Raw genomic sequence first — 25255 nt, 5'->3', positions numbered from 1 at the left:
TTTTGTGAATATTACCATTCGTATTCTCAATTGCATTGCTAAGCAGCGTGTCGTTGTAGAAATAAAAACACAAGGCTCTGGTAGGAGTCCGTGTGGGATTTAGGATTGCTGATTTCTGGCTCCAAATATTATCTATCAGGTGGATTTCCCAGTTGCTTTGACCTTCCTGAAGTTGTTAATTCGATAAAAGAATGAGGGCACCTACTGAGTGCCAGGGCCTCTTCTAAGGAGAGATGTCATAGAAGCAAATAAAATAGGTGACTATTCTGGCCTTCAAGACTTTATATTTTCTTTTTGTGGGACTTATATCAGCGGGGACTCCAATAAAAACGATACTTTCAGCTTGATTAGAACTATGGGGTAGAGACTCATGAGGTGGTAAAACTTAAGCTGGGGAATGTGGCAGGCCAGGCGGGCAGGAAGGAGGTAACATTACAGAGTGAGAGGAAGGCCTTTCTGAGGCCACGACGCTTCAGTTGAGATCTAAGCACAACAAGCAGTCTTTTGGAGAGCTGGAAAAGTTGTTCCGGGATAAGGGAATGTCAAGCGCAAAGGCCCTGGGGCGGTGGGCTTGGTGTATTTGAGAAACAAAGCTGGCAGATGTGGAGGGCTTTGTAGTTTATGATCTGCACACAGTCACTCTCCAAGTAAGAAATGACTCAGGCATCTTTCCTTTTCAGATGGTGGAATTGCACGTTTTAGGGTATATGGTACTGGACAAAAAGACTGGACTGCGAGTGACTCCAAAGAACCATCAGACCTAGTGACCATTGCTTATGGAGGTGTCTGTGTAGGATTTAGCAACACACATTTTGGGCATCCAAACAATATGATAGGTGAGACAATGTTCTAGGAGCTGGCTTCTATTTGCAATGTCTGGGCACCAGCATTAAATACCCAATACGGTATGAGTGATTTAAGAGGAAGGGGCCATCCTCAGCATGGGAGTGGCTGAGATTAATTATCCATATATTGGATTTGGTGCCTTTATGACATGAAGTAAATCGATATCAATTTTCCTTCCTAATTTTGGCTTAAGCAGTTGCCACAAAAGGAGAAGTAAAATTTACTAACCCTATGGTTGTATGTGAATTTACTGAGACATTAACTTTAGTGAAAATAGTTTATGTAGCAATGTTCAGGTGTGTGGGATCTGTGATTTAATTACACTAATGCATTCATTCTCACATTTACAATAACATCCTGTGATACCCTGTGAAATGATGTTCTTTCTGGAAGGCGTTGGCCCGGCAAAGTCTATGGCAGATGGATGGGAAACAGCAAGAAGGCTGGACAGGCCACCGATATTGGAGGTAAGATTTTAAAAACAACCATAGTTTAAAGTTCTTTAAGAAATGTTTTTTTATTTTTTTCATTTTACATCAAGGAAACTCTTATTTTAGAAGCCTCTTAAGCATTGTTCTAAAAGCTCATTACTTTTCCACGTTTTCCAAATTTCCTACTACCCCACTCTGCTATCAGGGCAGAGACCCAGCAGCCCAAGCACGCTGGTTATTGCCAGCTCCTCGAATGCACTGCTGGGGCTCCCCTCTGCTTCCTTCATAAAGAAACAGACCTATAATGTCAAGATATAAAACACACAAATAAATTTGTTGGTCAATCTGGAGAAAAAACACCAGTTTAATCATTTCTTATACCTGTGTATCCCTGGATGAGACTGCTTACATGCACCTGTGACAGATCCGGGACTCCAGAGACGGCTCGGCTGCTTCATGTGGCCAGTCACTAACTTGAGATAAGGAAGTCAAAATGAAAGCAAAACGAAACAGAACACCTTTGAATTTGTAAATCCCATTGAAAACTTAGTCGTAAACACCCCTTTTGGGATAGTTTTCACGTCACCCATCACTTCCAGATATAAATGAATAAATGCTCCTTGCGCAGACTAAGGTTTGGAGGCAGATCATATGTTGATATTGATTTGACCAAGAACACATCTAATTTGAAAGGCCAAAACAAACTGCTTACAGAACCTATGGGCTGGGCTGGGTAAAGATCCTGTTGTGTATAGCATTCTATGTGAATTTGTAATTGACATAGAAAATCATACCAGAAATTTATAAAAATTTGCCAAGCACCCAATCAACTCAGGAGTCAGCATGAGGCATTTAAGAAGTGGTACCAAAGAGGCAATTTACACAAAAAGTAATTTACAAATCAGGTCAGAGGAAACCTCTTATAGTAAGAAATAAGAGAAATAGCTTAAGTACGTGTCAACATTTTTCACCTGCTGGTTTTCAGGATTGGTTTCTTGAGTGACACCAAGTTGGCTTACATTTTTTCTCTCTTTTTTGAATTCCAGAATGATGAGAATGGCATTCTCCTTGTTCCAGGTTGTGAATGGGCAGTTTTCCGACTGGCGCATCCTGGAGTAATAACTCAAATTGAAATCGATACCAAATATTTTAAAGGTAGACGTAAAGCCATGAGGAAATGCATGATGGTCGGTGTGCTGGTTATAAAGATAGTGCGGTCCTGAGGCGGGTTGGGGACTCAGGACAGTGGGCTGTGGACCTGGCTTTCCACTCGCCAGCTATGTGATTTGAGCAAGTTACTTTAACTCTGTTAAAGAGTCTCCCCCTTTATAAAACGTCAGAGCTGAACTGGATGACCACAAATTCATGTGAGATTCTACGATGCCTAAGGCTCTTTACTACAGAGGCTCTGAATCCCATCTGGAAAAAGCCTATGAAATGCTCCCTGGTTAGGTCCTGAGAAGAACTGGATGGGGGGCATCTTCTGATAGGGAGGGGTCCTGAGCATGTTGATCGGGGGACCGTATCTTCTCTGGACTGGACTTGGAAGGCAGTGATCTACATATTTTTTAAATCATGAAATTCCAAAGTAAAAAAATAAATGGATAAGCACCCGTGATATTCTATATCTACTTTCTTATGAAGTATATATGTGTCATTATATTAAGAAAGTTCAAGAGAAGATATGAAACTTTTATAATGGTTAGGTGAAATTTTGACAAGTATTGGATTGGGTGTCTGATGACTGTTCAGCTGTCTCTCAATAAACGTGGCCGTTTATGTCATATTTTGGATGCCTGATATATAAATATCTTGTGAATCATTATGACTTCACTCAATTATTAACTGTTACACAAGGTACAATGTATGTTTAAGGAGAGCTTCATCATCAGTGGTAGTGGATATAAATTAACTATTTCAAGAGGTCTTGATAATTTTAACTTATATTTGGAAGACTGGGTTTTAGATCCGACTAGCTGGTCATTGCTTGCACTTTTCAACGTGGCTGACGAAGAGCTCATCCTGAGGGTCAGGAGAAATGGCAGCGCAGCTCCTTTCTTATTGTTCATGATGCTTGCATTTCTAGTAGCATCTTTAATCCAGGGTTCTCTGCACGGATAGTTTAAAATCACTTGTTTATTTTTGTGAGGGTAGTTTCGTTAAAACCAGGTAACAACCAGTAAATATATGTGACCAGGGACCCCAAACTGAAATGTGCCACGAATAGATTGCTGTTAGCCCCTTAGGATATCTCCATTACAACATGATGACAGTCATGGGAATGAGGGAGCATGCCAGTATCCACTTATAATACCAAAATGCAAAGCTCAATACATATATTCATACATGTGTGTGTACATATAAAGAAATAGAAACAGTCCCCCTAACATTCTCCTTCTGCATCCTCTGGGTTCTCATGCACACCCCAGGAGTGTACTTGTCTACTTGGAGACCATTGTTTTAAGAGACAAGCCACAGTGGGTCTGAGAGCAATCAGAATCCTCTCTGTTAGGGTTTGTGGTCAGCCATGCCTCCTCTGTTGATCTTAAAGTCTTGGGGAACCACGGTAGAAGTTCTCCTCACAAAAAGCGTGGGGTCGTTCCACAAAGGTGCTCTGCTCCACAGGGCACATGATTCCGATGAAATTCCAAAGAGTCCAGAGAAACTCAAGACCGTATATTTTCAGCTGCAGAACACTCAGAAATCTTTGATCACAGTGCATCTGATCGGTGCTAAGCACTGGTTAACTTACTCAGTATTTCTTCTTTTTATTGTCATGCTACAAAATATGATGCCATAAGGAAAATATTTCCCAGCTTCATAATAATTTCAGATGAGCCACACAGCAGCATGTGAGTAACCAAATCTGCAATCTAGGAAGTTTATCGAATACATTCAACTTTCCAAGTGAAATGATACCCATTCAAACTCCAATGCGCCAGCCCATTAACATACATCAGGCCCTTTCTGATTCCTCTGGAAAATAAACACTCATCTATTTCATGAGCAGAGCCAGCTCCATCACAAACCTGCACGTCCCTCCTCTCACATATGTCATACTTGTGCTTTTGCTTAGAAAGAACAATGATTTGTTCTTTGCTGGGTGTTTGATCCAATTTAAAAAGTCTGATATCCTGGGGTCTCGATTCTATTCCATTGATCTGTGTGTCTGTTTTTGTGCCAGTACCATGCTGTTTCGGTTACTATAGTTTTGTAGTATATTTTGAAGTCAGGGAGTGTGATACCTCCAACTTTGTTCTTTTTCCTCAGGATTCCTTTGGCTATTCAGGGTCTTTTGTTGTTCTATATAAATTTTAGGATTCTTTGTTCTATTTCTGTGAAAAACGTTGTTGGAACTTTGATAGGGATTGCATTGAATCTGTAGATTGCTTTAGGAAGTTTGGACATTTTAACGATGTTAATTCTTCCAATCCAAGAGCATGGAATATCTTTTCATTTCTTTGTGTCTTCTTTGATTTCTTTCAACAATGTTTTATAGTTTTTGGTGTACAGATCTTTCACCTCTTTGGTTAAGGTTATTCCTAGGTATTTTATTCTTTTTGTTGCAATTATAAATAGGATTGTATTCTTAATTTCTCTTTCTGCTACTTTGTTGTTAGTGTATAGAAATGCAACTGATTTCTCTATGTTGATTTTGTATCCTGCAACTTGACTGTATTCATTTATTGTTTCTAAAAGTTTTTTTAGTGGATTCTTTAGGGTTTTCTATATATAAAATCATGTTGTCTGCAAAAAGTGACAGTTTCACTTCTTCTTTTCCAATTTGGATCCCTTTTATTTCTTTTTCTTCCCTGATTGCTCTGGATAGGATTTCCAATATTATGTTAAATAAGAGTGGTGACAGTGGGCATCCTTGTCTGGTTCCTGTTCTTAGAGGGATAGCTTTCAGTTTTTCTCCATTGAGAATGATATTAGCTGTGGGTTTGTCACATATGGGCTTTATTATGTTGAAGTATTTTCCTTCTATACTCATTTTATTTAGAGTTTTTATCATAAATGGATGCTGTATCTTGTCAAATTCTTTCTCTGCATCTATTGAGATGATCATGTGATTTTTATTCTTCATTTTGTTAATGTGGTGTATCGCGTTGATTGATTTGCAGATGTTGAACCATCCCTGCATCCCTGGAATGAGACCCACTTGATTATGATGTATGATCTTTTTAATATATTGTTGTATTCAGTTCGGCAGTATTTTGTTGAAGATTTTTGCATTGATGTTCACCAGTGATATCGGCCTGTAATTTTCTTTTTTTGTGTCCTTTTCTTTTTCTTGCCTGGTTTTGGTATCAGGAAAATGTTGGCTTTGTAGAATGAGTTAGGAAGCCTCTCCTCCTGGTCAATTTTTTGGAAGAGTCTGAGAAGGATGGGTATTAAGTCTTCTTTGAATGTTTGGTAGAATTCACCAGGGAAGCCATCTGGTCCTGGACTTTTATTTTTTGGGAGGTTTTTGATTGCTATTTCTATCTCCTTACTGGTGATTGGTTTATTCAAATTCTCTACTACTTCTTGGTCCAGTTTTGGAAGGTTATGTTTCTAAGAATTTATCCATTTTATCCATCAAACTAAAAAGCTTCTGCACAGCAAAGGAAACCAACAAAACGAAAAGACAACTTAACAATTAGGAGAAGATATTTGCAAACCATGTATCAGATAAGGGATTAATATCCAAAACATACAAAGAACTCATAACATCTCAACAACAAAAAAACCAATGAGCCAATTAAAAAATGGGCAAAAGATCTGAACAGAGATTTCTCCAAAGAAGATATATGGATGGTCAACAGGCACATGAAAAGATGCTCCACATCATTAGCTATCAGGGAAATGCAAATCAAAACTACAATGAGCTATCACCTCACTCCGGTCAGAATGGGTATAATTAACAAGACAGAAAACAACAAGTGTTGGAGAGGATGTGGAGAGAAGGGAACCCTCGTACACTGCTGGTGGGAATGCAAACTGGTGCAGCCACTATGGAAAACAATATGAAGCATCCTCAGAAAATTAAAAACCGATCTACCATGTGATCCAGCTATTCCACTGCTGGGTATTTATCCAAAGAACTTGAAAACACAAATGCATAAAGATACATGTACCCCTATGTTCACTGCAGCCTTATTCACAATAGCCAAAACTTGGAAGCAACCTAGGTGCCCATCAAGGGACGAATGGATAAAGAAGATGTGGTATATATACACAATGGAATACTACTCAGCCATAAGAAATGATGAAATCTGGCCATTTGTGACAACATGGGTGGACGTTGAGGGTATTATGCTAAGTGAAATAGGTCAGAGGGAGAAAGTCAAACACTGTGTGATCTCACTCATAAGTAGAAGAGAAAAACAACGACAAACAAACACATAGCAACAGAGACTGGATTGGTGGTTACCGTTGGGGAAGGGAGGAGGGGAGAGGGCGAAAGGGGTGATTAGGTTCACATGTGTGGTGATGGACTATAATTAGTTTTTGGGTGGTGAACATGATGTAATCTACATAGAATTCGAAATATATTACTATGTACATCTGAAAACTATACCATGTTATAATCCAATGTTACTGCAATTAAAAAAAAAAGTCTGACATCCTATAAACCAAACTGTGCTGAGTGCAAAGGGAGGGAGAGAGTCACTCTTTATTTTGTTCTAATAGGCAATTATCCTGACAGCTGTAAGCTGGATGGGTGTATCCTGACGACTCTGGAGGAAGAAGACATGATCAGGCAAAAGTGGGATCTTCCAGGCCACAAGTGGAAGCCACTGCTTCCAGTCACGAAGGTGAGCGTGGTGGAGCATCCGCCAGGCCGGCCCCCGACCTGGGCCACTTCACTCAGCTTCGCTTCCCAAGGGTTGTGATACACCTCCAGACCTTCTGCTCAGTAACTAGTTTAAGTTAAACTGCTCAGTTTAACTTAAAAATCATATCTGTGCATTTATATAATAAAAAGATAGGCTCTATTTTTTCATACTTTTGCATTTCTAACAATCAAATTTTATTTTAAACCATCATGTGCAAAAGGCAGAAACAGTCCTGCATTGCTTAACAACAAGGAAGCGCTCTGAGAAATGCATCGTTTGGTGATTTCATCGTTGTGCCAACTTCATAGAGTGCACTTACACTAACCTAAACGGTCCAGCCTACTACATATCTAGTCCGTATGGTACTAATCTTATGGGATCACTATCATATATGTGGTCTCTCTAGCACATTTAAAGCTATAATGGTGTGTCTACTCAGATGGACACTGAGATAATCCAGAAGCGCTTTCTTTTATCAAGTAGGAGGAAAGTCATTTGCAGGTCAGAGGGTGGGGTGGGACTGCTCCCACGCAATGATGGGTGACGGCCATCATGGTGACGTACAGCACTGTACGTGGCCCAGATGGGCTGACTCACCCAGTGCAACGCCACTAGAGATCTGCTGGTAGAGAAAGGATGCCCAGATAATGCTGACGTGAACGCTCAGATCCCCGTGATGTTTGTTGTTTTTCATAGTTAACTTAGAGGACAAACTGATATGAAAAAGAAAGAATCAGGCATGTTGGTGCATCATTACAGGGGCCTCTACGTCTGCCTCTCTTTCAGCTATCTCCAAACAAAAGTCACTTGTTTGACAGCCTGACCCTGGAGCTCCAGGACGTCATCACTCACGTGCGGTTCACCATCTCTCCGGACGGGGGCGTGAGCCGCCTCCGCCTCAAGGGCTTCCCCAGCTCCATCTGCCTCCTGCGGCCCAGGGAGAAGCCCATGATGAGGTTCTCGGTTAAGGCGGGGTTCAGGGCAAACCTTTAATCCCAACAAAACCGTGTGCTGGTTCCATAATTACTCATACTTTTATTTTGAAGTAGTCTGAACACCTGAACCTTAAGAAGTTTCTAGCAATTAATCTTTTTAAGATTAATATAATTCCTGGTGATTTAATAAAGTGGTCACTCACACATTGCTATCTGTATCTAATGTTGCTATGAAGCGTTTGGTAGTTTAAAAATTGGCTGTGACTGTGAATGGGAGGTGGTTTCCTAAAGAATTCCATTTTTTTTTAACAGTACAAGATCTTAGTATTTATAGTATAATCTATACCGTCCATCTGTAGATTCAGCAGGTAACACATAGCCTGTTGTCTTTAAAAATTTAAGCCTATCAAAACCATTGGAAAAATGTATTTCTAGAACCATTCATTGTCCAGCTCAAGAGGATTGGCCTATCTTTACCCAGAATAGAGAATGGCTTTCTCAAGGACACATCCCCCCTTGAATGGTTCTTCCCCTAAATAAAGGTGCATTCTGAATGTTAAACCTTTGAGATACCACGTGCTAGCTGTGCCTAGTAACCCAGTTTCTCACAAGCTCTGAATGGTTCCAGACAGTTCCTCCTCCATGCAGTTTTGATTCTCAAGATGGTCCTGATGCCCCCTCCCCCAGTCCACACCCCAACCTCTTCTGCACAGGCAGGTGCCAAGCGTAGCCGCAGGGTTTGCAGTGGCGCCTGGTGGATCCTCCACCTCCTCCCACCCCTGCCACGTTGGCAGCAGCCACTGCCTCCCTTCCGTTCCACGAGCTCTGCTGCCTTCACCTGTCTAGGCTCTCTGATGCCCCCTCAGCTGTCCTGGCTCTCTGATGCCCCCTCAGCTGTCCTGGCTGTCTGATGCCCCCTCACCTGTCCTGGCTCTCTGATGCCCTCTCACTTGTCCCAGCCCTGCTCTCCCCTCACCTGTCCGGCCCGCTGCCCCTCTCCCGGGCGGGTCGGCGACAGGCAGCGGTCACAATCGCCGGGTGGCGTCAACACAGGCGGGGAGCGCCAGGGACCCGTGCGCCCGGGCAGCTGCAGTCCTGCACCCCTCGCGCAGCGCGCCCTGGCCGGTGCCCGCGGGCGGTGGAGCGTCTGCTGTCCTCGCGGCCATGGGCACGCGCGGGGTCCCCGCGCTGGTGGACACCACGCCCGCCAAGACCATCCTGGTGTACCGCAACGGGGACCCGTTCTACGTGGGCCGCCGCGTGGTGCTGCCGCGCCGCCGCGCCGCCACCTTCGAGGCGCTGCTGGAGCAGCTGACGGAGCAGGTGCCGGTGCCGTTCGGGGTGCGGCGCCTCTTCACGCCGACGCGCGGGCGCCCGGTGCTCGAGCTGGCCGCGCTGCAGGCCGGCGGCAAGTACGTGGCGGCCGGCCGCGAGCGCTTCCAGAAGCTCGAGTGAGTGCGGCCCCTGCGCCCGGGCTCGCGGGGCGGACGCGGGGCGCGGGACCCTTCTCTGTCCCGAGCGCGGTGACCTGTCCTGTTCGCACAGGGCGGGGATGTGCCCTCGGGCCGAGCGCCGCCCGCCCTTGACGCGCGGGCACTGCCCCCGGGGGCCCTCGTGCGGGCGGTGCACCCGGGCGCCCGGCGGTGGGGAGGGCGGCCGTCTGCCATCACCACGACCTGCGCACGTCAGGGAACGTTCGAAGGGGATGGAAAAGGGGGTGGCGGGCCGGGGCGATGACCAGAGGTTGCTCGGGGTAGGCCTCTTTGAAAAGGCGTCCCCTGCACGAAGATCTGAAGGAAGAAGGGAGCGAGCCATGCGGACGGAGGAAAACTGGGGGAAGCAAGCTGAAGAGTGGGGATCAACTCCGGCCACCCCTCCACGGCGTGTGCAGAGACGGCTGTTCCGGGGTCGCTGGCCGTGCAGTCTATGAACGCACTTAATGAAGGGTGTAAATCCAGCCTTTTCACCGCTGGCTCTTCTGCTAGACTGTCACCCTACAGAGGACAGGCGTGATCTGTAATCCTGGCACGTGAAGCAGCGCTGGCGTACAGTACAGTCTCTGAACGCTGGCCAGGAGCAAAGAAATGCCCTCCCCAGGGTCTGCTGCGATCAAGACGGCAGCCCCGGAGCCACGTGCTCTGCCCGGGGGACATAGCCTATGTATAAAGGCCAGGGCCACTGCAGAAAGCCATAAGCGAAGTTGGCTGGTCATATTCAGGCTGCGAGTTGTGCTGGAGGGTACCCACTCGATATGCCCATTTAATCCTCCCTGGTTAGCCTGGGACTGGTATTGCAATCCCTTTGAGATCTTTTTGCCTCTGGGCTTATACAACACTGTTCTGCTTGTACTCTTACTTTTCTTCCTGGGAGTACCTCAGTCTCCTAATTTCTCTAAACTTTCTTGGTAACTGTCATTATAAAATTTCTTTGCAACCTGGACCACAATCTTGAAGTTCTTCACAAATAGCTGCTGTGCGCTTCTTCAAGTCGGGCAGCCTCGGGTGCTGCAGAGGCAGCGAGGGCTTCATAGTGTATGTTTTGGGGAGATAAAAGACAAACAAAAAAGAAATTGGTAATACTATGACAGAAGCACAGGTTTAATTCTGTCTAGGTGCAGGACCTCAGAAAAGGCTCCCTTTACTAAACGGAAGTGGGTCAACTGTTCCTTAATCCTCCATGAATTCCTGACCTGCCTTAGCATCACCTACTTCCTGTGTCTGCTTTTAAAAGAAATTATTCCTGTTCTTTACATTGTTGCTAACTCCATTTCTTTTATTGTGAAATATATCATATATACAGAAGAGCGGATACAATCTCTGTATAGTTTCAAGAATAGTAATAAAGCAAAGCTCTGAGTAAACCACAGCCCCGATTAAGAAAAAGCGTTACCAGTATTTTAAAAACCTCCTACCTCCACCCCTATCCTTTGCCCATAGGTAACCACTATTTTGGCTTCTGTAACAATCATTTTTTTGTAATAATCTATCCCTGAAGGATAGATTTTTTTCAACACTTTATGTTTGTATACTTTATATAAATGCAATTATATTGCATTTTTTTGTTACTTACTTTTTCACACATTAATATGCTTGTGAGACTCATCCATGTTAAAGCATGTAGCTGTAGGTCATTCATTTTTACTGTTATTATTTCATTGACTAATATACCAGTTTATTTATCCAATCTGTTGATGGGTAATTTGGGTTGTTTTTAATTTTATGCTAAAATAAGCATTCTGCTGTAAACATTCTTTTGCATGTCTTTTGCATATGGGTAAGATTTTCTCTAGGAGGGTGTGTTAGCTATTTATTGCGTAACAAATTACCCCAAGCTTATTGGCTTAAAACAATGTTTATTGTCTCATAGTTTCTATGATCAGGAATTCCCGAGCAGCTTAGCTGAGTGTTTCTGGCTCAGAGACTCTCCTGAGGTTGCAATCAAGACGCTGGCTGCAGTCATCTGAAGGCCTCACTGGGGTGGGTACTTCCAGGCTCACTCATGTGGCCATGGCAGGAAGCTTCATCCTTGCTGTGTGAGCCTCTCCACAGGTGGCTTAGCAGCTGGCTCTCTGCAGTGGGAGTGATCCAGGCTGAAGCCACGATGTCTGTTGTTGCTGCTGGTTCTCTGTTATGCTGTCTTCTCTCTCCATCTGCCTAGTTATCTTTGACTGTGTGCTGGATATTACCTTTAAAACTTATTTGCAGAAATAATTTGAGGCCTAGGATGATAGTATCTTTTGCCAAAGTGGATTTTTGTATGCTTCAGCCAGGTACCTGTATCATCACGAGTTCATGATCATCTTAACACAGTTTCAGAGTGTGCGATAGTTTGGACCACCCAGATGGCTTGAAGCCAGGATGCTCCCTACCCTGGGTGCAGCCCTGTGGGGTCCCAGTTCACAAAGAGGGGTAGCTCACAAGGACCCCTGTTGTTGGTGGGCCCTGAACAGGGGCTTTTGCCTCAGTCTGTCAAAAACATGGTTCAGCCTCTTAGCTCTCTCTTCCTAACTGACAATAACCCCTGGGCCAAAGAGGCCCCAAATAGCAGGCTCATGTCTCTGGATTTCCCTTCTTTCCTGGAGCTTGGCCTGATAATCCCTCACTATCTTGTTAGATGTCTTATGTTTCAAAAAATTGTTTTTTGTTGATGCTGGCCCGGTGGTGTAACGGATAAGTTTGCACGCTTTGCTTCAGCAGCCTGTAGTTCCCCGGTTTGTATGCCGGGTGCAGACCTGTGCATTGCCTATCAAGCCGTGCTGTGGCAGCATCCCACATATAAAATAGAGGAAGATGGGCACAGATGTTAGCTCAGGGCCAATCTTCCTCAAGAAAAAAAAACCTTTTTTTTGTTTTGTCCAACTTTATTAGTTTTTAGTGAAGGGTTGATCAGTATTGCTTAGTCCATGGTTCCCAGAAGCACGAGTCCTCTCTCCCTTGTTCTTCATGTACATTTCTGTTGCACGTGTGATTCTGTGGATGACCATCCTTCAGTCCATGAAAGGTGTTTTCCCATTGTCTTCTAACTTAGAGGTTGCTGATGAGAAACCAGCTGTCATTCACTTCTTTGAAAGTACTATTTTATCTTTTTTGGCTGTTTATTTTTGGCTATTTAAAATATCTTCTCTTTGACTTCAGTGTACTGGAGTTTAAGTGATATGTCGAAGTGCTGATTTATTCAATTCCCTTGAGTCTCTGGTGTGGTAGCTTTCATTCGTTTCGGGAAGTTCTCAGCCATTGTCTCTGCAGATGATGCCTCTGCCTTCTGCGTTCTCTGTTTGCGTTCTGGATCTGAGTCCATCTGGGTGGGCCTGTCCCATTGGCTCCGACCTCCAGGGGGCCTCCTCTTTTTCATGTATTTCTCTTTGATCTTTGTGCTCACCTCTAGGCACTTTATTCATGTAGATCCTCTGGCTAGCTTTTCTGCTGTGTATATATAACACGCTATCAAAGCAATTCATTGTTTTAAATTTAATTATTTTGTTTTTCATTTCTAAAATTTATATCTGGTTCTTTTTCAAATGTTCCATGTTACTGTTTCCAGTTTCTTGGTCCTGCGTGCATTTTCAAGCTTGCCTCTTGGGGAAGTAGTGTCCTTTTCTGGTCCATGTCTACACTCCCACTGTTTGAAACCTGTTTCTGCTCTCTGTTATTTCAGCTGGATTTCTCTCATGGTCCTGTCTATCCTTGTTAGTTTACTTATTTTTTGACTGTGAATGACTCCTTTTCTATGGAATTTTATTTGGGGAAATTCTTTGTGGGCTGAGATAAAGGTGAGACTCTCCAGAAAGGATTTCCACTTTCTTCTTCCAAACAGTGGGCATGCTCCCTAGCCAAAGATATTCTGAATTAAATGAGTAGCTTGAGTTTTTTTGGACCACCCAGATAGTGTGATTTGGGGAGCTAGCTGGCTTGGGATCCAGATTCTTAATGACATTTGCAAAGATGCAAACTTACCATCCTATTGTTTTTGAAGAAAAATTGTAAGTCGCAGACATCATAGTTGCTAAGAGGTAAAGTTTGGGTTAATATGAGATTTTAGATTTAAATTTATTACTATGGTAATCCTGTTATGTATGAGAATTCACTGACAAGAATATCTTTCTTTGTAGATGTTTGATTTTGTGATTATTTTTTCAGGGTTGTTTACTGCATGCTAGAGACCGAATGTCTGTGTCCTCCCGAAATTCGTAGGTTGAAACCAAACCCTCCATGAGATGGAACTGGGAGGTGGGGCCTTTGGGTGGTGATTAGGTCATGAGGTTGGTGTCCTCATGAATGGACTTGGTGTTCTTACAAAAGACACCGCAGAGAACACCCTCACCTGTTCCACCATGTGAGGAAGCAGCGAGAAGACAGCTGTTTGTGAACCAGGAAGCAGGTCCTCACCAGGTGCTGTGATCTTGGACTTCCAGGCTCCGGCACCGGGAGGCACGTTTGTTGTTTAAGCTGCCCAGGCTGTGGTGTGGCTGTTGCTGCAGCCTGAACACACTCAGACGCTGCTTATGCTGGATTCTGATTCTGTAGCAGTGTCCGGTGTTGTTTTGCAACAACAGAAGAATACGTTTCGACAAAAATTGACTTCAAAATCCTTTTCCATATGTGAATGATGAAAACTATTTAGTTTTCCCCCCAAAACATTTCCTTGTAAGCGTGGCACATCTTTTATATGTGAGCAGATGAGGAAGGAACCTGTGAGGCGCTGGCTCTCATTCCTGGAAAGCGGCGGCTGCTCTTCCCTCTTTCCTGAGGTCAAGAGAGTGTCTGATAGACCCTGGGAGCCCTCGAATTTTGTAGAGAAATTTTCAGAGTTTAGTTAAAATGTTTTGGACTTGTGGCAAAAATATTGAAAAAAACTTTGGGGTGTTTCTCTTTGCAGATTTCTTAACATTTAGTATTATTTTCTGTAAGGAAGGACACGTGATCCAGTTCCCTGAGCAGGGAGCGGAGACGGGATTCTGACTTGGTCAATGGGCTTGATTATTCTGCATTTCCATGTACCTTCATTGCTACAAAATAGATGGGTGATATTTGCATGTGAAGTTCAACAGGGAGAGACATTGGGTTTCATTTTCTTTGCTGCTTTTTAGATCAATGAAGTATGAAATCGGAATCCCGGCTTTGGTGAATAAAGCTCTGAAAAGTGTTTTGGCTTGGTTTCCGCTGGTATCAGTGAGCTAGCACTTGTCATAATGTATATTCTGTAATTACCGAGCCATCGAGCAGTTAAAATTAATTTTCACCAGCAAATAATCTTCTAATTGTGCCGCCGGCAAATGAGGTTTGAAGTGAAACCTGGTGATACATTAACCATCCTGGAGCTGTGCTCAAAATAATGGCTGTGAAACGGTACAGTGACAAGACCAACACCGTAAAAATCTATCAAATCCAGTCATTATTCAAACATTTCCTGCATTTTCTGGAATAAATTAATTTGAGATGAAGAACGTAATTTTTTCTCTATAAAACAAAATGTTACAGGCTAATGATTACTTTTCAAAAGAAAAAAAAGTCCCATAAAGGCTAGAATTAATTCTTTTGTGGAGAAAGCCATATTCAAAACAAAATCTAAAGCAGGGCAGTGTGTGTGTGTGTGTGTGTGTGTGTGTGTGTGTGTGTGTGTATGTGTGTGTTTGGGGGAGACCCCAAAGAATCTGGACTCTGGTAGGAATGCTGTCCTACTTACCTTATGAGTTTGTCGTTGAGACAAAGGAAAAGTGTTGTTTAGATCAAACTCTCCGAGTCCCTCTGCACCCCAATCCTTCCTCCTAACCTCCTGAGCACCCGTGTGTGCCCTGGGGACTCGTGGACAGCAGGACCAGGAGGAGCGGGCGTGGAGAGGCAGCTGTGCCAGGGGAAGAGGAATGTGGTCTCAGAGCCAGAAGACCTGGGTTTATCCGAATCCTGGCCTTTCCTATCTGAGTAACATTTAGCAAATTAAATAACGTCTCTGAGACTCAGTTTCCTCATCAATAAAATGGGGTTAGTAATATCTACTCCAGTGTGGTGGGATGGGAATTAAATGGATGCAGTACTAACATGCCTGACACTGATGCTAGTGGCTGGCCTCTTCCTTTCCTCGATTCTCTGGAAGCAGCAAGGAGGGACGTTACGTTGCACATTAACGTCCAGTCTCCGCTTCAAATACCTGCTCCCCGCGCCACCCCCAAGGAAACCTCTGGCCAACCAGGAAACTCCAAGCGCCTGGTTTAAAGACTCCAGTCCATTGCATGTCTGAGGAATTGCTTGTTCCTCTTTCTGTTCTATTTACATGTTCTTCGGGATGCAACGTTGAAACAATAAATAACACTTTGTGTTTTTGTGGGATCTTTCCATGCCTTAATTTTTCCATATTTATTTTAACTTTTTGTTTCCACTGATAATAAATTGTCTTATTTGGAGGATTAATGTTCATAATAAAATATGGAATTTGGGGACTGAAAACTCGTTCAGCATACTATTTGAAGACTAGAAGAGTTCAAAGAAGGGCCTGTGAGCTGAAGTGACAAATGGGAGACCTGCAGGCTGCACTCAGCCAGCAGGCACGTTTTGTTTAGTTCACACAGTTTTCAAAGATTTGAATTGGTTGCAACATTTTATAACGGGGGAGTTCATGCAATAATGAGAAATTTTGGTTTCTATTGGAAAAAAGTAGAGGATTTGATTGTTCAAAAGGACTTGGTTTTAGTTGCCTCTACCAGCACACGAAAACAGTGCCCTGGGGCTACGAAGCTCCTGCATCTTAGTTGGGAAGCACTCTCCCACTAGCTACAGTCCCCACCATTCCCTAATATTGCCCTTGGCAAGAGTCATCATTTATTTGCCTGGCCTTTGTAGGCTTCTGAGCTTATGACCCCTGACCCTGTATTGAATAATTCTTAAATTTCTTTTTCCTTCCATCTACTGACTCTCAGTCAATCCCTCTCTGAATATTGCTAAAATCATCAAAAACAACAATATCAAATATATATATATATATATATATATTTAAATCAAGATGAATCCTTAACACATATAAATCTTCAGGTATTATTTATTATCATTAAACTATTTTTTCTATTTTTGAGGCATATAGAAGGCTTTCCAAAAGTCCCCTAGGGTCAAAAATTGCATTAATGGGGCTCATACACATTTTGTTCTGATGACTCTGTGTTTCAGTGTTCTTTTAGGCGGAATGGGTACAATGATGAAATTCTATGAGACAGGAGGGAACGGTGGAGGTGACAAGGAGCTGGCCGACAAACTCTACGCTGACTTTGGCCAGTTGTGGGACCCTGGATGCACTCACAATTCTGGGCCTTTAGTGACCTGATAAAAAAGGGAGTTGAATTAGATGATCTCTCAGGTCCCTCTTTGATCAATACGTTGAATGAGGGACAACAATGCCATTTAAGAGACTGTCTCCCCCGGGTGACAACAGTGGTAGCCAGTGTGCAAATTGTCCTACAACGACATTGCTATTACATATTGATTATTGATGTGATCCTAGCATATCCTGTGCTCTTGATGTTAGTTTTCAGTTGCTGCGGAGTTGTGAGTTGTAATGCTGGAAAGGAGTAGTCTCTGAAGAGGCTCAAGTTTTCTGTCTAAATATTTACCTTCTAATTAAGATTTCCTTTCTTCTTTTGCAGTTATATTCATATAGTTCCCAGAAAACCTGCAAAGATGAGAAAGTTGAAGGAAGTAAGTGTTCACTGCTAACTACTGAAGATGGGATAAATTGGATGACTTGGTAAAAATTTAAATATCAATATTGAATAATTGAAGTTTTACAAAAACAGCATTTTATAGGCAACTGCCTGAAAAGGCATGTTTGCTCCTGAAGCCAGAATTCCCTGTGCGAGCTTGACGTACCTGTCAAAGCATCAACGGAAGTAAGATGATGGAAGTCATTAAGAATATTCTGAGACATGGTTAGGGAGATAGTCATCTCTGAGATGCACTGCGCAATTATTTATTAAAACTTTTCACTTTCTTTTGCTTTTTGGGTTTAGAAAGATGGGTGTCAGGAAAAGTTACTTTAGGTTATACAAGGTTGCAGCTAATTATGATGCTGAATTTGAAGATTGCCCCATGTGCACCTATCAGTTTTGCACTTAGTAGACATTTGAAAGGTCTGCAGGGTGGGGACCTTGCGTGGCTCTGTTCACATCACTTGATTCTTAGCGCCCCCTCCCCAAATTTAATGTATAAGTTAAAAGAGATCCACTTTTTAAAATAAGCAATAAAAATCGCCAGGTTTTAAGTGAGAAAGCCTATTGATATTTAGGATGTAACATGAGTTTTACTTTAAAAAAAAACCAGACTTGTCATTTGGTGGAGTGTTTCAAAGGTGAGATGCTTTTAGAGCATCTACTTCTCTAAGTGGTGGTTTTGCTATTCTTGAGTTTTCTTCTCTGTAAAATGGAGGTGAGAATCTTCGCCTTCAAGGATTGTTGTGAGAGTCGAATGATGAGCTATAGATAGTGTACCAGCACCAGATAAATGTTGGTTCTCTTCCCCCACATGTTAAAGAAGTGGGACTTCTCTGTGTCCTTGAATCACCACCCAGTGTTCCAGCAAAGGACATTCTAGTCGCTTGAGATGACCACAAGCACTGGGCTGCAGAGGCATCAGTTGCCTCCTTCGCATGTGCACTTCGAGGCAGTGTGGTGAATCAAGTCAAATTTCTTACTTACTCACCTTACGTTGTAACTTGCCAGGGGCAGGAGGGCAAGAATCCAACGAGAAAGCAATTCTGGCCATCACTGAATTTCAGGGTTCCCTTACTAAAGAAAGTAGGAATGGTAGATGATTATTCTTAACGTCTACGTGCCTTCCTTCCCCTCACCAGGTGGGACGGGGAGTGGGTTGAAGCCACAAATCTGAAAAGTACCCCTCCACAGCATCTGTTGGAGTTTGAGTCCATGTTTATTCTTTGTACGTTTCGGTGATTTAAAAAATAAGACACGGTTAGAAGGTAGCATTTAGCATTTTAGGACAGGAAGGAAACTTCCAGATTTTGACCAACGTCTTTGCTTTCTAGTTGAGGACGCTTTGATCAGAGAGGTCTAGGTGACATACCCAATGGCAAACAAGCATGCCAGAATTTAAACACCCATGGGAGCCTTATCCTCTTCACATTGGCCCAAGATTGCTGTGTGCTCCCAAAAATGAGACTCTAGGCGCCCAAAGGGTTTTGTAGTTTTTCTTTTGGAATTTACGCCTTTTTCATTTCAAAAATATGACTATCAAAGTAGTTCTTGTTGAGTAAAATGTCAATAAAGCTGGACAGAAAAGCTCAGTGAAGAAAATGGAAATCCCCACAATCCAACCTCCCAAACTCACCACTTCAGTGCTCCCTGCATTTTGTCATGTCCACTCCCAGTTGTTTTTCTATGCACAGAAGCAAATATATACACAGAGACACACATGCGTATGTGTACATATATGTACATATTTGCAGAAACGGAATCCATCAATACATACTATTTTTCTGTCTGCTTTTTATTAACTGTGTATCACGACAGTTTCTCATATAATAAATGATCTTCTGCAACATGATTTTTAATGGCTGTAGAATATTCCATCATGTGAACCTATCATCCTGATTTAACCTGTTCCCCATCAGCAGACTTGACGTCATTCTGCCTCTTCATTCTGGTAAACGGTGATCTAACGGGTTCCTCATAGAGACATCTTTGCTCACAGTCATGACTGTTTATAGAGAAGTGGAATTCCATGCACATTTTAGCCTCTTTAATATTCACTTCTGGAAAGTTTCTAATAACACATACTGCTTAGAATGGAGTGTTACAACACCCATGACTCCCCGTGGGTGGGGTAGGGCTGAGCAGGATGACGTGCGTTGTGCTTGGCCTGCGAGGTGCTAGGTGCCCTCTCCTTTTGTGGGAGAAGTCACTCCATAAAAATGGGTTGTGGTTATTGTGGTTTGACTTGTGAATTTTTGTCTTGGAGGGAGTATAGTGTTTTCATGGACATGCGTCTGGGGTGCAGCCAACACTGAAGGAGTTGGGGCCGCCACCAAGAGCTTTGATGGGAAGTCAAGATTTGGTCCAAGAAATCTGCTGTTCCAGTGAGGGGACCATAAGATAGCCTGAAATTAGCATCTGTGTCCTGCTGTCCCGTACGAGGACATAGAGTGACCAGTCACAGGCGGAGGTTTGTCAGTCACTCGAGTGGGTTCTTCTCTCTCTTGTCACTTGTAACTACCTACACTCATTCTCTTTTGTCACCTCTTCTTACTCACCGCTGCTTACGAGAAACCACATTTTGCCTGCTCCGTGGTTTGAGGGAAAATACCCGTGATTCCGAGGTTATATATTTAATGGGCTAAAAGACTTGCCTCTTATTGATTTGTTTCAATCGTTTACCTTGTTCTAGGAAAAGAAATGCTCTGATGAGATGTCATATGCTCAGTGCTAGCACTTTATGGGAGCAAGCGCTCTATGCTATTGAATGTGTGTGTGCCTGTTCTCTTAGCCGGGCTCCGTATGTCCCCATGTCCCTTTGTGCGTTGGAAAGTCACTCTGGTCCTCGCTGTGCTTCATCGTTATGTTTGGTCTTTCTCATCTTGCTTCTTATTGTAACATGGAATGCCTATAGTTTGTGTTCTCAGGTTTCCACATCCATAGTCTCATCTGGGAAATGGAAAGATAGGCACCAGGTGAGGTAGAACAGGTCAGAATACCTGCCATTTAAAGGAAGAATAAAGAGTTCAAGAAAGGTAGCTAGTTCGTAATGGGACTTGGACTGAAACCACGTATTCCAGAGATGATTGCAGGGTTTCCCCCACTCTCTCCCCAGGGAAAGACCATCACTGCATTGTACAACCTATCAGTATGAAATGAGTTTCTTCTTTTTAGTTCGTAGAGTTAAGTAGGTCTATGAATTATTTCTGAGGGGCATTTAAGCACTTGCCTTACAGGGAGAGAAGCACTGTGTGCAGTGGGGGCGAGGGCCAACCCCACAAGGTCACGCAGTAAAGGCACGAAGCAGGCTCTGCAGGGAGACCGAGAAGCAGAGGTCAGCACGATGGGGCCTGTGAGTCTCCAAGGTTTGTGCAGAGGGCCGAGGGCAGCGGCCGCCTGTAGCATGAGCTGCAGAGGGGCCCGGCCCCAGTGCTGCCCCACCTCTCTCTAGGGTGAGTGGAGAACAGCTCTGTGAGCAGGGCAAAGCTGTGTGAGACCCGGTGCCCAGGGCCAAGGGAGCTTCCAGCCTGGGACCAAAAGCTCCTGGAGGCCTTGTCGGGTGTCGAGGCCACGCACAGCCCTTCCTGCACCTGCTCCAGCTCACTCACTCAGGGGACAGCCCTGAGTCTGTTCGCACATGGGGCTTAAGGATGTTTATAGCAGCATTTTAAATTTTTTTATAATTACGAAAATGTGGGAACAACTTGACTGCCCATCCATAGAGGAATGGTTGAATGATTCATGACGCGTCATACTGTGACGAGATTGATAGGTATTGATCTGAAATAGCATCTCTCCGAATGTTGTTGGGATTAACTGAGATGATCTACGTCAAACATTCAGCACGTGCCTGGCATGTAGCAAGAGCTCCACACATAGTTGACATTGTTATTACTCATAACGTCTTTAAGTTGGAGTGGCTCAGCCTGTCCAAATTTGAGATCCATGAAGGCCTACCGATTTGGATACCAGTGCAAACTGTTAGAAAAATTAAATAAAGTACATTGTAAGCTTTGGCTAGGTCCAAAAATTCAACGTTTAAATGTTTTACTAAGTTATTTTGCCTTATTTTATGATATGGTAACACAGAATGGAACTACCTAGCTTTCTGTAGGTTATTCTTTCACAGAATTTCTGTTTTGGTCAAAATATATTAGTGGGAAAATTGACAAAACTTCTCAAGAGGCCTTGATTTAGTATAGAAATTTACTGACAATTAATTGAATACCATAAGGTACACTGAATGTAACCATGGAAATGATTTGTAAAATACCTCAATATAATGAATTTGAAATTATGTTTCATTAAATGGAGGAAAATTATACTCAAAATAGAAGCTCTTGGGATCTTGGCTTTCAAAGACCGAGTCTTAACGGCTTTAACAGGAAAAATGCCCTCGGTCTCCCTTTAATTCAAGGACTTCTATTGTAGCTCTTAGAGCTCTGGTTTGTAATGTCAGATTGTATTGATTTAGGCAGAATTTAGAAGACCTCTCCAGTCCTTTTCTCTGCATTTCTGGGAAGCAATGAGCCCCAGTCTAATATTCTCCCATGAGAGCTCCGTTCTGGGTGTGCCCTTTCGGGGCTGCCGACGTGGGAGCAGCCGCGCCGTTAACGAAGACCTTCCTTGCCTCAAGTTTTCGTGGAAGAGAAGGAGCTCATTCACCGAGGGGAATTTTCCAGAGAACTGCAGCTCCCAATGAGTCTGACATAAAGAATGTTTTAAAATTAACTTTTCATTTAAATTTTAGTAAAGTGTTTTATGTGAGTCCCCACCTTATTGCAAAGCATGGGGAATGAAATTTAACTTCATCTCGATCTCTCAGGGTTAGGCCGAGGTCCTTCCGACCGACAGCCAGCACTAAATGCCACCAACTTTCTCTTAGTGGTCTTGCCACTGGGGCTCCGTGTTTGTTGTTGAACTGTCCTGAACACGTTTTTGGAAGCTTCTGTTTCTGTTGAAAAAATACTATATAATTCATGTTCATTGTACAGAAATTAGAAAATGTATGTAATTTAAAAGGAAACACATCCATAATCCTATTACCCAGAGATTAACCTCCATGTTTTTCTATGTGCTTCTAAATATATAGACATATATATACTTCTAGCTTTATAAATATATTTATTTGAGCAAAAATGAGAGCATAGTCTACATTATTTTTTATAAATCCCCCTTTCTTAACAATGTATCATGAAATCTTTACGTGTTAACAAATATGCTCCCATAATAATTTTTAATTTTTAGTGGATTCAGCTTTATTGAGGTATAATTGCCAAATAAAAGTCTAAAAATATTTAAAGTGTACAATGCGATGATTTGATATATGTTGTAAAAGGATCCATCAAGTTAATTAACACATCCATCACCTCACACATTGATCTTTCTTATTTTTTTTATGAGAACATGTAAGTTCTACTCTCTTAGAAGATTTCAATTATGCAATACAGTGTCATCACCTCTAGTCTCCATGTTTCACCTTAGGTCCTCAGACCTTGTCCATCTTAGAGCGGAAAGTTTGTGCCCTTCTACCAAACTCTCCCTGTTCCCCCACCTCCCGGCCCCTGGCAACCACCTTTCTACTCTCTTTTTCTTTGAGTTTGACTTTTTAAAAAAAGATTCTACATATAAGTGACAGTATGCAGTACTTGTCTTTCTCTGTCTGGCTTATTTCACTTAATATGATAATCTCCAGTTTCATCCATGTTGTCACAAATGGCAAAATTGCCTTCTTTTTTTATAGCTGAATAATATTCCAGTGTATTATATAACACATTTTCTTTATCTATTCACCCATCAGCACACAGTTTGTTACCATACCTTGGTTATTGTGAATAATGCTGCAATGAACATGGGAATATGTACAGCTCTTTAAAATAATCATTTCATTTCCTTTGGATATATACGCAGAAGTGGGATTGCTAGATCATATGGTAGTTCTATTTTAAATTTTTTGAGGAACCCCCATACCGATTACTATAGTGGCTGTACCAGTTTACGTTCCCACCAACAGTGAACAAGGCTTCCCTTTCCTCCACATCTTTGCCAGCATTTGTTATCTCTTGCCTTTTTTGCCAACAGGTGTGAGGTGATAGCTCGTTGTGGTTTTGATTTGCATTTCCCTGATGATTACTGATGCTGAGCACCTTTTCATGTACCTTTGGGCCATTTGATGTCTTCTTTGGAAATATGTCTATTCAAGTCCTTTGCCCATTTTTAAATTGGGGTCTTTGCTTTTGCTTTTTTGCTATTGAGTTGTATGAGTGCCTTGATATTTGGGAATTAATCCCTTATCAGATATACGGTTTGCAAATACTTCCTTCTAATAAGTAGGTTATTTTTTCATTTTGTTGTTGGTTTCCTTTGCTGAGCAAAAGCTTTTAAGTTTGATGTGGTCCCACTTGTTTATTTTTGCTTTTGTTTCATTTGCTTTTCCTGTCAAATCCAAAAAAATTATTGCCAAGGCCAATGCCAAGGAGCTTATTCCCTATGTTTTCTTCTAGGAGTTTTATGGTTTCAGGTCTTATGTCCAAGTCTTTAATCCATTTCAAGTTTATTTTTGTGTATGGTGTAAGACAAGGGTCCAGTGTCATTCTTTTGCGTGTGGCTGTCCAGTTTTCCCAGCACCATTTATTGAAGAGACTATCCTTTCCTCATTGTATATTCTTGGCTCCTTTGTTGAAAATGGTTGACTATATATACATGGGTTTATTTCTGGGCCCTCTATTCTATTCCATTGATCTATGTGCCTGTTTTTATGCTGATACCATACAGTTTTGATTACTATAGGTTTGTAATATAGTTTGAAATCAGGAAGTGTGATGCCTCCAGCTTGGTTCTTCTTTCTCAAGATTGCTTTTGCTATTCAGGATCTCTTGTGGGTAAACTGATGACGTGGGAGAGAATAGGGAGAGTTGCTGGAGAACTGTCCTTGAGCGGATGAGGAAAGATAATAAGAGTAATAATAACTGTCTCTGTGGATTTGCCTATTCTGGACACGTCATATAAATCGGATTAGACAATATGTGGCCTTTGCATGTGACTTCTTACACTTAGCATATGTGTTCAAGGTTTATCCATGTTGTAGCATGTGTTGGTTCTTCATTCCTCTCTATGGCTGAATAATATTCCATTACATGGATATACCACATTTTATTTATCCATTCAACGGTTGATGAACATTTGGGCCTTTTAATTAGAGCCATGCTGGTGAATGTGAAGTCCTCTTTCTCATTCTTGAAATTATTTCTTTCCTTGTCTTCTGAAACTCTTCTTCTTGTTTCCTCTGATTGTTTCTTCTAAATTTTACTTGTGGCACTATTTTCACTGTCTGTCCTTTGAATGTCCATGTCTCTCAGAGTGCTGTCCTACTTCCTTTTCTCTTCTCATCCAGGCAGCACACTTGCCTCTTCCCTTCCATGACTTCCATTATCCTCTGTTTTCCCAAGACTCCCTGGTCTCTCTCTAACTCAGGATCCACATCTCTGTCAATAGGGCATTGTCACTTGGATGTCTCAAAGACAACTCTAACTCCATGTGTCCAAGTTTGAACCTATTGGTTTCTGTCCCCAAACCCAATTTTTGTTTGCGTTCTCCATTTCAGAGAATGGAACTGTCCACCCTATTCCAAAAACCAGAAACCCAGATATTGTTCTCAACTCTTACCTCTTCCAGCAACTCCCCAGCGCCTCCGACCCCATCCATTCTACTTCCGCTCAGATCCATTCAGTTATTGCCATCTCTGCTACTCCTATTCTTGTTGAGTGCACCAAGATCTGTCCCTAGAAAGAGAATTGTGCCTTCCCACTGGTCTCCCTACTTCCAACCTTGTCCCTTTCCAATTTGATCCATCACTTCCCTTGTTCAAACACTTCAAGGCACACCTCTTTGCTCCAAGGGGATGGAGTTGACACTGTTCTCCATGAATGTTAAGGCCCTTCTTGATCTGGCCTTTGCTTGCTTCTTCAGCCTCACCTCTCACACTCCTTCCTCTGTGTTTGAGATCCAGTCCATGGTGAATTTTGTTTCCCCAAA

The 25255-nt window shown here is 42.6% G+C and overlaps 2 protein-coding genes across 15 annotated transcripts in view; both read left to right on the top strand.

Annotated features, from left to right (window-relative positions):
* The window catches only part of ALLC (allantoicase), a 36981-nt gene extending 28729 nt beyond the window's left edge, over positions 1-8252 (top strand). For all 4 annotated transcript variants that reach the window (XM_005600233.4, XM_001502861.6, XM_023619610.2 and 1 more), the window contains 5 exons: positions 681-836; positions 1240-1313; positions 2324-2432; positions 6954-7078; positions 7886-8252. In XM_005600233.4, coding sequence (XP_005600290.1) covers positions 681-836; positions 1240-1313; positions 2324-2432; positions 6954-7078; positions 7886-8092 — 671 coding nt within the window. In that variant the 3' untranslated portion in view covers positions 8093-8252. The remainder of the gene's footprint in view (positions 1-680; positions 837-1239; positions 1314-2323; positions 2433-6953; positions 7079-7885) is intronic.
* Positions 8253-9067: 815 nt separating this feature from the next.
* DCDC2C (doublecortin domain containing 2C) overlaps positions 9068-25255 on the top strand; it is a 106242-nt gene continuing 90054 nt past the window's right edge. For 4 of the 11 annotated variants that reach the window (XR_011425792.1, XR_011425786.1, XR_011425789.1 and 1 more), the window contains exons 1-2: positions 9090-9485; positions 17162-17213. Coding sequence is in view for 3 of the 11 variants with exons in the window: in XM_070234820.1 (XP_070090921.1) it covers positions 9199-9485; positions 17162-17213 (339 nt within the window). In the remaining 8 variants the exon portion in view is untranslated. 11 annotated transcript variants of the gene reach the window in all.

This window comes from Equus caballus, chromosome 15 (assembly GCF_041296265.1).
Source record: "Equus caballus isolate H_3958 breed thoroughbred chromosome 15, TB-T2T, whole genome shotgun sequence".
Lineage (NCBI taxonomy): Eukaryota > Metazoa > Chordata > Mammalia > Perissodactyla > Equidae > Equus > Equus caballus.
Note: the sequence above shows the minus strand (reverse complement) of the source record. Positions and strands in the feature narration are given on the sequence as shown.